Genomic DNA, 12,178 nt, shown 5'->3' with positions numbered 1-12,178 from the left:
CCACAAGTGGGTTACTTTACAGGGAAAACATGCGATTGGGACAAATGTAGTGTGAACCACGGCTCCGCTGTTGAATCGATCCATTGATTCGGATCGCAAAGCAATTTATTTGTAAGTGGGAATAAGGCCTTGGTTTCTTGGAGTTGTAGTCCAATACTCAAACCACTACTCCATGTTGGCTCTCACTTGTAATTAAAGGAAAGCACCTTTGAATTCTTAGCTAGATAAATCCTCTGTTGCATTTCACCAAACTACAAAACCCTGGATTTGTGGCAGGTAAAGTGGACCCATGACACTAATTGATGCGTGAAAGGGCCCTCTAAGTAATGCCAACTAATAAATGCATTAAACCGTAACATTTGCAATGCTCTTTTGTAGAAGCACAGAAGTATCCTTGAAAGGAAGGAGCGTATACAAACAAGGAACTGAGTAAACACTGGGAAGTTGCCTCTCAAGAGGAAAGCATTTTGCGGCTGTGGAGGAAGCCACACCGAACGCATCCTTCTGCCAAAGAAAGCAGCTGTTTCATGCTTCCTCCTTTCCAGAAAGATTCACTTGCTCTCCTCTTCCCATTTCGTTGTCATTTTGCAGAGCACTGACTCGGTTGTAAAGACGGAAGCAGAGACTATGCAATCCTGTGTGGGCCTATTGTCATGTAAGTGCCATTGAACTCAATATTAAGATTGAAACATTTGGTGGACTCTTTTCAACTGAACTGTTTTAATTGCACATCATTTTTTAAATTGCACATTATCCTTTTAGGTGCAGGTTTAAGCCATTTTAAGCTGAAATCCTTTTTAACGCTAACTTTTTGTGTGTGCATATTTTAGCTGCAGAACACACTGCAGAAATAATCCAGTTTGAGACCACTTTAACTGCCCTGGCCCAGTGCTAAGGAATCCTGGGATTTGTAGTTTCTTGTGGCACCAGAGCTCTCTGACAGAGAATGTGAAATGGTCTTCCATAGCATTGAGCCAAGGGGTCTCAAACTGGATTATTTCTGCTGTGTGTTTTGGACCATAGTCAATATAGATCATCCAGGTCTTCTTGAAATGTGTCGGTCCTTTTATGGCCAATGCAAAACGTCACCATAGCAGGCAGTTTCTCCATCAAATGCATGCCCCAAATTCTGACCCATCAGTTCTCAATGGAGAGGTCACCAGACTTCCAACATTTGGCTACTTCTTATCTGGCTATGAGAAAAATGATCAGTTTCCTATGTTTCAGGTTAGAATTATCTTTAACAAATAAGGAAAGCAAAAGCAAAATGGGACAGAAATTTACAACTTGATCAATAATAATAATAATAATAATAATTATTATTATTATTATTATTATTATTATTACATGAAACCATTGTCATAATATCTGGCAAATCATACTTCTGGCCACTCCTGTGAAATTAATTCCAGGTCCCTTCCATATGGTTACACATTGTGATTCCACTTTAACCACTGTAGGGTTGTGTATTGACGTATCTTTTCAATCCATGTGCAGGTGCTCCGAAGTGCAACGCTGGAAGGGCACAACCGTGTCTTCACCCCGCTTTGCAGCATCTTGGGGACACTGTTGCAGTCCAGGGACGTTTTCCATGCTGCTGTGAACTTTTCAGAGGAGCCCTGATGGAATCACTTCCGAGGAGAGGTTAGGCTGCAATGCCCATTTTACTGCACCAGGAGCTGTGAGACTGCAAGGCTGCGCTATGCTCAGGATAACAAAGGAGTGAGTACGCTTGGTAGTGGGGCATGGAGGGACAGATGGAGGGGAACTCATTGTACCTAATTACCCCTTCTCTTTCTGTCCCTTTGCTTTTCCTACATGCTCTGACAGCTGTATTTGCTAAGGACAGAGAGGTGACAGATGGGAAGGAGGTGGAATCCACCTGCAAGAGATGAAGAAAGCATTCCCGTCTTTTGGCTTCTTTGTTAGTGCCTAAATCATGTTTAGGACCATTTGGGTCATCAAGAGAATCTCAGTAGCATCCCTTTCTCATACAGAACAACACAAATTTGTGTCTGCCCTGTCTCCCTCCAAATCTGTATGATGTCCTCCTTCCCACTCACCTTCTCTCTCTTTCTCTCTAGATATTTGTTTTATGTCAATATCAGTGAAGAGATCAGTATAACCAAGATAGGTAAATCAACAGCACACCAGTTTTGAGTTAAACCTTTGTAATGTGTGTTTCTCTGTGTGAGTATTAGCTTTTGTTATTAGCACACAGTTGTGGAGGAGGGAGATTTTCCTCTCAAAGGCTTGCCTTTTGAGACCCTAAATGTCTATGGGTTATTCGTTTGGGAGCTCTTGGGGTGCTTCCAAATGAGACGTTGATTTTTACAGTCATCGTCTGTCTTATTAATGGAATTTTACAGGGGTTCAGACATCAGTGCCTACCCCTTTTTTGCATTTTCCTACTATGGCTTCTGTCTTTTTTCATTGCCACACAAACACACGCATACATGCAAATATCCATGAAATTGTCTTAGAATGGAATGGCTGCACTATGTCCCTGGACTGGTAGCATTGGGCATCAACTCTCTAGAAGCATGTCAGTTAACTATAAAAGCAACTGACTATGCAGAACAACCTTTCCTTTTCATTTTAAATAAGAAACTCAAAGCACTGGGACAAGAAGAATCACAGATTTTAATGTTGGTGTGTTTTAATTTAAAGTCATGGCTGAAGTGGGAGAACAAGAGTCGAAATCCTGCCAGGTTTTGCTTGCTTGTTTTCACTGTCTCATAAATGGACAAAGGTACATAAAGGGGTCAGAGGGATCATTCAGTGAGGTGAAAAACTGCATGGATAAATGTTCCTTTCCTATGCTAACAATCTTGCTCCTGTACGGATTCTTAAAATAAAAGTCTCTGTTCTAAGAGATGACACAATGTGAAAATGTGTACAAATTTCATTGTGCAGTTTACACAGTGCAAAGCCATGCTGTTAGATGGCTAGCACATCTACTAATGGATAAGTGCCCCTAGTAGTGTAGCAGCAGATCTATTCAGAAGTTCCCAAGGGCATTCCCAGTAAAATTGTTTTTGTTCTGTGCCTTCTAGTAAATTTTGACTGATGGCAACCCTGATGTGAACCTATCACAGGGTTTTCTTGGTAAGATTTATTCATACACAGGTTTGCCTTTGTGTTCCAAGAGAATATGGTTTGCTCAAGGTCATCCATGGCCAAGCAGGGATTTGCACCCTGGTCCATCACCCAAACCACTACACCACACTGGCTCTCCTCCTAGTAAAATGTTATTTACTGATTTCATCTTGCATGCCGGCACTTAAATCTGCAGGTTTAGTGATGTGGCTGTGCAAACACAACTCCCAGCCAACCTAGGTTCACTGCAGTGTTGAGCCCCTCTGTTTAGCCAGCAGAGACATCTGCAGGATGCTTGCTACCCCTTGCATTGTCCCTTTGACATTTGCTGTCCCTTTGTCATGCACTCAGAATCCACACTTGTGCCTGATCTCCTATACTTGTTCATTGTAGTAGTTTTTAAAGAGACAATTGTACTTGTCTATTTCCATATAAAACGGGAAAGGGAGTTGAAGGAACCATGCAGTACCTTTGAGACTAACTAGCTTATTTTAGCATGGATTTTCATATCTGAAAAAGTGGCTTGATAATCCTCAAAAGCACATGCTAGAATAAATCAGTTTGTCTCAAAGGTGCTGCTTTATTCCTTTATTCCTGACTTCTCTCTCCCCTTTCCAATTTTTATTTATTCTCACACTGAGCATCTGGATTTGCTGTACTTTTTTTCTTCTTCCTTTGGAAAACTCCTTTGAATTAAGGAAAAGTGTTGCTCACTGAACCACATTGGAATGTGTAAGTTCCTGTTTTATGAAATTAATGTGTTTGAATATCTAATGGGCATGGAAGATTTCTACAGCTAGGATTTAACATATTGAAGGGACTCCTGCGCATGCTGAAGTAACATGCATAGGACTGCAGTTCAATATGTTCGATGGAGCCACATCCTTAGTATGTGTTTGTAGGGCTGCAACCTCATTTGTTTTGTTCTACTGGGGAAACCATGGTGGAAAAGAATCCAAAGCCTAAATGCTAAAAATAGTTGGTGCTCAGCAAGGAGAGGAAGGGATGCTCATCCATGGAGGCTCAAGCAAAAGCAAACTGCTGCAGCCTCTTATAGCTTGTGTGTTCCTCCTCATTCATAACCTTTGCTATCTGGACCACATCATGATATTGCCTGCCTACATGTTTCCTAGTTTTCATCTGTGCAATGCTGGAAGGTATACAGCAGCAACATATTGTTCTGACCTACCCTACAGAGCAGGAAGGGTTCTTCAGAATCATAGCGTCTGAAATGTCAAGCTGAAAGGGGTTTGCAAGGCAAATTGGCCGGGGAAAAGTAATTGTAATCAATCAAGGCCTTTTAAAGTAATCTTTGGCTCCATACAGAAAGGCCAAAATAAAGCTGCTTCAGGTCACTTTGGAGGTATGCTGCTTAAATAATGCATGCGTCCTAAGAGTCCGGAAGCTGCGCCAAAGCTGTGCTTCCGTCCTTAGGACTGGACACATACATCATTTAAACAGCATACCTCCAAAGTGACCTGAAGCAGCTTTATTTTGGCCTGTCTATATGGGGCCTTTGTTTGCCTACATGGATACCCTGTTCTGGCTTTTGGACATCCAATGGAAATGATAAATACACACAGTGTAATCACTGAATGGTTCGATTCCCACCCGTTTCAATCCCTGCTGCAACGACATACTTTATATGAGCATTTTTTCACCTTGCATATCTCAGTTGTAGCTGTTGTGCTGTTTGTAACAAACACCTAGGTTTTGCCTTTATAACATAAAAGCTAGTTAATTTATAGGTCATAGTATTCATAATTTTATTAAAAATATATATAGTTTGGACCCTAATTAGAATCTTTTAAAATTGATGTCAGTTAAGAACTCGGCTGCCTTGCTCTTGACTCCTTATTTCTATTGCCTAAAGGCCCCGATCTTGCAAACTTTCTGCTCTCCTTCTCCTGTGAGGAACAGCCGGTGATTTCAATGGAAGTATGTGCTGAAGTAAAGGTAATTCACCCACATTGCTTTTTGTAGGGTAGAGCTGCTGTGTGGAAGTTTGTGGATCTGAACGCCTTGGTTGCTGTTGCTTTTTCTGGTAACTCTTGCTCTTTCTTTCTTTCCCTCATCTCCCATCAAGACCGACATGGAAGATGTGAGCTCCAAAAGGGTCAGTGAATTCTTGCAGAAATGTGTCAAACTTGAGGATCATGAAAGAGATGCTCAGCCCAAGGAGGAGATCATAGAAGTACAAACTCTCCCTATACTCACCCCATCCTACCCTCAGACAGTACAAGGTATGCAACATTCTTTCTGTCCCTAACTTATTCTTTCTTGATGACATTTGCATGTATAGAGCTGTCTTCTCATAGCAGACACTAGTGACAAAGTCTGTTTTGTAGGCAGTGTATCATAACTGTTTAGTATCAACTCTGGTTCTCTCAGATCTGTTGCTGCATCATAACACAGCCAACAAGGACAGGGTGGGAGCAAGGTGGTTCATGTATCATTTGTTCAAGTGGATTCTTAATCCAGTTATACATTTGGGACCATGCCTTCATTGGCCATCAGATAATATAAATCCTGGAAGTTACCAAGGTTGTGAGTTTGGATCAAATTTATTCAGAGATGGTTGACGTTTTCCAGGAGGTTCCAGATTGTAATAAATAAATAAACCATTTTTAAAAATACTGAACCCAGTATTTTTGAACCAGGGAACACCACAAAAGGACACATGAAAGGAATTAGTTGGCTATCTTCTAACTTGGTGGTGTAAGATGGGTGGGGTGAAGAAGGGAACAGATAAGGATCATTTCCAGTTATTTTAGCAGAAAGCATAACAAGGCAATTCAGTCTCAGCCTTCTGCTGCCATTTTTTGCACTGAACAAAGGGCAAATCAATGAAGTTACACTTCTTCCTTCCCTTCCAACAGAGGAAATATCAATGGTCTTCAACACCTGTGCCATGCCAGCCAACCTGGGCCCATGCACCAGAAGGAGGCGCGAAAAAGGTAGTGGCCACGATGGGACGAGCACGTCTCTCTACGTTGACCGGCGCAAATCCAAGGTGTGGAACTATTACACCAAGCTGGGGGATGCCTATGTCGAATGCAACGTCTGCAAGAAACAGCTGTCCTTCCACAATAGCACCACTACCATGAGGGAACACCTGGTGAGGAAACACAGCATTCGTGACACTTTGTTGTCTCAATTAAAGGATGACCAGATTGCAGACCCTGACTACATTGCTCAGGAAACTGCAATAAAAAGGGCCCGCCAGCTGACACCTGAAAACAATAATCAGTACCACACTGTGCCCTGCACAGAACCCAGGACGGATGTGATTCTGGAACTTGTGTTAGAAATGATTTTTCGGGACCTTCATCCCCTTTCAGTAGTGAAGGACAAAGGCTTTGGCCTTTTAATTGGCTATCTAGAACCTAGTTTTATTCTTCCATCTCCTATGCAGCTCTCTAGCATGTTATGGCACCGATATAATGTTGTCAAGCAACACCTAGAATACTACCTACAAACAGCCCAGTCTATTGTGATCTGTGCTGAGTTCTGGCTCTCCCAGCCCAACCAGACATACCTGACAATCATGGCTAGCTTTATTGATGGGGAATGGCGTCGAGCAAGATGTATCTTGGAGACCCAACAGGTGCATGAAAACAAAACGGAGAGCAATTTGGGAGACAGGCTATACTCAGTCTTGACTGACTTTGCGTTATCCAATAAGTCTGTTTTCTGTGTGATGCATGACAGCCTTCAGGACATGGAGTTGAACTCGTCACAGCTCAAGTGTGTCTATGGCTGGACTAGCCTTTGCTGTGCTGCTCACCTGCTACATCAGTGTGTCAAGGCAGGTCTTGAGGTGGAGCAGGTGCAAGAGGCCCTGAGTGCTGCTCGTAGCATTGTCTGCTACTTTCAGCAGGATGCTAAGGCTACCTGCTCACTAAACAGCAAACTGGAAGCTATCAACAAGACTAAACTGAAGCTGGTGATGGACACTGGAGCTCGGTGGGTAACCACCATTGAAATGTGTGAGTGTCTACTGGATCTCAAGTGGGCTATCATGTCCGTGTTGGAGGAACATCCCAAGGGAACAACAGTGGTCCAGAATTTGGCTGACCACCAGTGGAAGCTCTTGCAGGATCTGGTGCCTGTCATGAGAACACTAAAGATTGCCACTTCCTTCTTGCGGGAGGAGCAGAACTTCTCCATCTCTTCCTTGATGCCATGCATCCATGGAATTGTTACTGCCATCGGGCAGCAGTCAGAAGAAGCAAGCGGCATCATCAAGACTGTGGTGAACAATATCAGGTCGGAACTCACACAGTGTTGGGGAATCTTAGATGATGAGAAACTGCTGGAGAGCCCAGCAGTGGTGGCATCCTTCTTAGACCCGCGCTTCAAAGAAATGAGATTCCTCAGCCCCAGTCTGCGGAGTGAGCTGCACAAAAAAATCAAAAGCATGTTGTCCCAGTTCTTTAACCACCAGTCCCCAATCTCAAACCAATTTTGGGTTCCAAACTCTGACTACAAAGCAGAGGTTGGTGAAGCAGGCAACCAGCTCTCTACTCACAAGGAAAGAGGTCCAAGCGGGCAGTCCCAGAGTATGTATGACATCCTTTTAGGAAAAGACCCAACTGAGAGTATGCCTGAGATCCACCAGCAACTGGAGAACTACATTGTGGAACCCCTGTGCAAGCGTAGCACTAACCCCTTGGACTGGTGGAAGAACAATGAACATCGTTTTCCCTCTGTAGCCAGATTAGCCCGGCAGTACCTGGCCATACCTGCAACAGTTGTGCCCCCAGATCAGGCCTTTGCTGCCAGCGAAAGTGCCCTGGAGCACAGGAGAGGTGTACTTGCCCCAGAAAATCTGGACCAAATTCTCTTCTTGCATCAAAATTTTGATTTCTTAGAATCTGTGAGAAATGGCAATGAGAATCTGACTAAGACTGTGCACAACCAGTTCTGAAAGTTGGGTGTGGGAAAAGCACTCAGAGAATTGGAGTGTGGTCAGTACACTGGGAGATGGAAGACCATCTTGAAAGGACACCTTAACCTTCAGGTCACTTTAGTGTAGTCCGAGGTCAGAGCTAGGCTCTGTCTGTTAATTTAAACATTTGCCTGCTGTCTAAACTTATTCATGGTTTTTTTGCTGTAGTGGTAGGTCTTTCCCTAAATAAGCATAATTTTCTTCTTGAAGAGGCGTGTTCTAGGCTGTAGCAGAAATATGAACAAGTACAATGGCTCATAAAAAGATACTAGTGCATATATATATTGCAGAGTGCAGTGCTCCAAAGTCTCCTGAGGGAGCTAATGCAGCCCCCAGGCCTTCCAGTTATCTGCCCCTACTTTATAATGATTCCTGGGAGGCCCTTCCAATGAAGGAGCATTGGCGTTCCTCACTCCCCATTTGGATCCCTGTAAACCAGGGATAGTAGCATTGTGGTCCTCTAGTTGTTTTGACACCAGCTCTCATCATCTCTGATAGTTGCAGCTGATTGGAGATGGGAATCTGACTACTTCTGTAGGGCCACAGCTTGCCTTCTCTTGCTGTGAAAGAAAGCAGGCTTCCTTCTGCAAAGTCTTCCATCACTCTGGCTTCCCACTTTCTCATCCTTGCAGTCCTGGAGAGGCAGAACTAACACCATACGTTTATTCATGTGTTTGTCTTGTTGGCCAGAGTAAGCTTGGTATGACTGCTTTGGTGTTGTGGCTGCCTCTTATAAGAATTGCCCTTCTGGATCAGATCAAGAGCCAGCAAGTCCAGTACTGTGTCTTCTGCCAGTCAATTGGTTCTTAGAAGACAGCTCAGCTTTGGCTTCTCTTGAAAGTGATCAGGAGGCCAATCTCTGTTAGACTTCTTCAGTCCCTTTGACTTGCATCCCTTGTGTATTTCCTTCTGCACAATTTCAAACATCTCTGCTTACGTATGAAGTAGATACTACTCACATATACTAAGCCTATGAATGAGTGGTGCTTATAATATATGCACCAGGATACCCATTGTAACGTCGTCCTTCTGTAAGTAAATCAAACCCCTGAGATGCTCACAAGAACCAGGTCTTGATCTGAAATTGCAATGCACACCTTGAGCTAAGAAGAAGATAGCAATGCTGTGTGTGTGTTATGTGCCTTCAACTCAAATTTGACTTATGGCAACCCTGTACTAAGGTTTTCTTGGCAAGATTTCTTCAGAGGTTTGCCATTAACTTTTGCTGTGGCTGAAAGAGTGTGACTTGTCCAATATCTTGCAAGCAATGTTAGTTGGTTAAAAACAAATCATGCTTTTAAAAGTAAACAAAAAGCTGTGTAGGTTGTCCGTTGAAAGGCTAGTGTTGAGTATTGTTTGGGGCACAGAAGGCAGGTCTGTGAGGGTTTCCATGCAAAAAAAACAAATGCTTGAGTGCTCAAAGGTGCTTTCTTATGTCTAGCAACAGAGAAAGAGTATGAATAGTGTAGGCAGTTCATATAGAGTAGGGGGAAATATTAAACCTGTATGCAGATTTTGCTTTAGTGGGGTTAATGTACTCACAGACCTTCACTGCACAAGTATATGTTTGCATGGAAAAGTATGAGTACTGGTGGGGTGTGTATGTGTGTTCATAACCCATCCTGCAGCATTCTAGAAGTGTGAAGAAAGACCAGGTATGATGAACAAAGGTGAGGAGCTGGACTTGCTTAGGCAATTCACAACTCAGCTCCAAATGTAATACGAATTGCTAGGTGCGAAGTACTTGTGAATGTATGAGGATGCAATATATTATCCATGGAGTGTTGTTGCCAGGAAGCATATAAAACAAATAATCATGCTGCTGTTGAATGAAGAGATTTTATTGTTGGAGTTGGGAATGTCTAGCCCTCCCTATATTGTTGAACTGCAGTTTCTATCTAGGGCTAATGGGGACTGGGATCATATATCATCTCAAGAGACAGATGTTGCCCACTTCTGGTTCCTGCCATGCAAAAACTTAATGCTTGCCTTTCAACGCACTATGTATTGAAAATGGGTTCCAGTAGAAAACTTAAAATTAAACCAATTATGATAACTGAAGCAGACTTTCTGAAGTTCTCCAAAAATGAGAGGAAATGGAGGGAGGCATGCACTAGGCCAGTGGTTCCTAGACTTTGATCCTCCAGATGTTTTGGACTTCAGCTCTCAGAATTCCTAACCACTGGCTGGGGCTTCTGGGAGTTGAAGTCCAAAACACCTTGGAGGACTAAAGTTTGGGAATCGTTGTATTAGATCCTAAGGCATATGAGATATCAGTGCATTGAGACCTGATGCTCCCCTGAACACAAACCTAGTGATGGGTCCAGGCTCCTGGTATGGATCTGAGCCCTGCTGATAAAGTCTACTAAAACTGTGCCCACTGAATCTTTTAAATATATTTTCCTTGTAAATTAGGAATTTAAATCTATGATGGTGCTGTAGTTGCCACCTGTCTTTAAACTAGAGTATACCACCTGACCTTTTTCTTAAGAATTGCCTTCAATGTTCCCAGTTTGAGGTACAAAACATCCTATAGTAGTCAGTTGGGGATGATGCACAAACTGAACCAAATATTATATGGGAAGCAGCATATACTGAATAAAATGGCCACTAAGTAGGGGAAGAATGAGCACAGTGACTTAGACATGCATGGCACCTGCATTTGCACCCTCTTGGGCTCTACTTGAACTTGAAGTGTGTGGGTACCTCCTTTTGAACAAATGGAACCTGGGCAGACAAAAGGGAAGTGCATACCATTAAGCAACTCCCTGCAGAAAGACTGAGCCGCCAGTCTTTTAAAAGTACTTTTAACATACGTTGTGGGAGAGCTGTTTGACTTTGAAGAGGACAGAAGGCTTGGCCCTGAAAGTACTTGTAGTTTAGCAGTTATTCCAGCCTCCCAGGCCATATGTTAAGACACAAGGTTGTCAAGGGCTGAGACAGAAAGGAAAACGCATCAAGAAATCAATGGGCTCAAAAAGCCCTCGAGGAAAAACGGCAAGGTGTGAAGAGAACAGAAGGAGCAAGAAAGAAAAAAGTAAACAAATGAGAATTTTTACTGTTTTAATAAAGAAGAAAAACAGGTCGAGACAAAAAGAACGAGGGAATCAGAGTGAAAGGCTAATGTACAACCCAGTATTGTAGCAAGTCAGTAAAGTCGAAGGAGAATCCACTACACCTCACTTGGACTATCCGGACAAAAAAGTACGGAGGGCTCATTGTACTTATAAGCATCCATACAAGTGTCCATAAGGATAACCCAATCAATCAAGTTTGCATCCACACTACATATTTGAATATATTTGAAAGTAACAAGTGTTGCAATGATTATCTGTCTCGTTTCTTGGAGAAGTTTCTAACAAACCATTGGCAAGCCAGGTGAGAATCTATTTATGAGCCTAGTAGGCCTTCCTCTTCTGAGAAAACTTGATACTTACACAGAACTGTAAGAAACATTTAGACCAGTGATGGTTGCAGATATGGAGGAGGTATGTGCATCTGAGGAAGTTAGTCCCGTATTTTCTCCTTACTGAATAGTTCACAATGGGAAATGGGTCAACATTTGGAAAACACTTCAGTACTACACACTATGGGAAGTGAATGACAATCTGCTTTCATGAGCCTTGGCCTTACTTTCTTTTTGTCTCTGAGGCTATTGCTACTCCTGCCACCTCATTCATGGGACCCATAGGGAACTGGGTTTCAGAAAGGGGTACTATGGTCCTACACACGAGACAACTTCTCAGTGAGGCTAGATCAGCAGTAACTACACATTTTGTGTATATCATTCAACTTTGAGATAAGAAGACACCAACCTCACAACACAAACAGATCTGCATTAATGTTCAGCTGGAGTGGAAAGGATTGTGTACTGTTTTGTTCTGGAAATTTTTCTCTCTTCATGGCTGAGTTACTCATGCAAAGTAATGCTGCAATAAAGTGCATCAAGTGACAGTATGTTAAAAGAACAATACCAGGGATATTGGAGAGATAAATCATATTCGATGGATTAAATGTTTCAGTTCCGTTTTGTGTTTTCTTCTTAATGGGTTCTGCTGGTTTTTTACACAAACGGACATTCTGTTATGCAGGGATATGCCAGTGAAGTAGTTGTAGTCCAACACCAAG

The 12,178-nt window shown here is 42.7% G+C and overlaps 1 protein-coding gene across 2 annotated transcripts; it reads left to right on the top strand.

Annotated features, from left to right (window-relative positions):
• Positions 1-1,580: 1,580 nt before the first annotated feature.
• LOC149304551 (E3 SUMO-protein ligase ZBED1-like) lies at positions 1,581-12,174 on the top strand. Of its 2 annotated transcripts, XM_089479549.1 has the most exons (4): positions 1,581-1,722; positions 4,973-5,055; positions 5,186-5,342; positions 5,979-12,174. In XM_089479549.1, exons 2-4 carry the CDS (start codon positions 5,032-5,034, stop codon positions 8,027-8,029), a joined length of 2,232 nt encoding a protein of 743 aa, XP_089335675.1. In that variant the 5' UTR covers positions 1,581-1,722; positions 4,973-5,031; the 3' UTR covers positions 8,030-12,174. The 2 variants fall into 2 exon arrangements, with proteins under 2 accessions (XP_089335675.1, XP_089335676.1); XM_089479550.1 differs by lacking the exon at positions 4,973-5,055.
• The last annotated feature ends 4 nt before the right edge of the window (positions 12,175-12,178 follow it).

This window comes from Sceloporus occidentalis, unplaced genomic scaffold, assembly GCF_023333645.1.
Source record: "Sceloporus occidentalis isolate IW3139 unplaced genomic scaffold, rSceOcc1.0.p SCAF_13, whole genome shotgun sequence".
Lineage (NCBI taxonomy): Eukaryota > Metazoa > Chordata > Lepidosauria > Squamata > Phrynosomatidae > Sceloporus > Sceloporus occidentalis.
The sequence above is the reverse complement of the archived record's forward strand: the minus strand, read 5'-3'. Positions and strand labels throughout refer to the sequence as shown.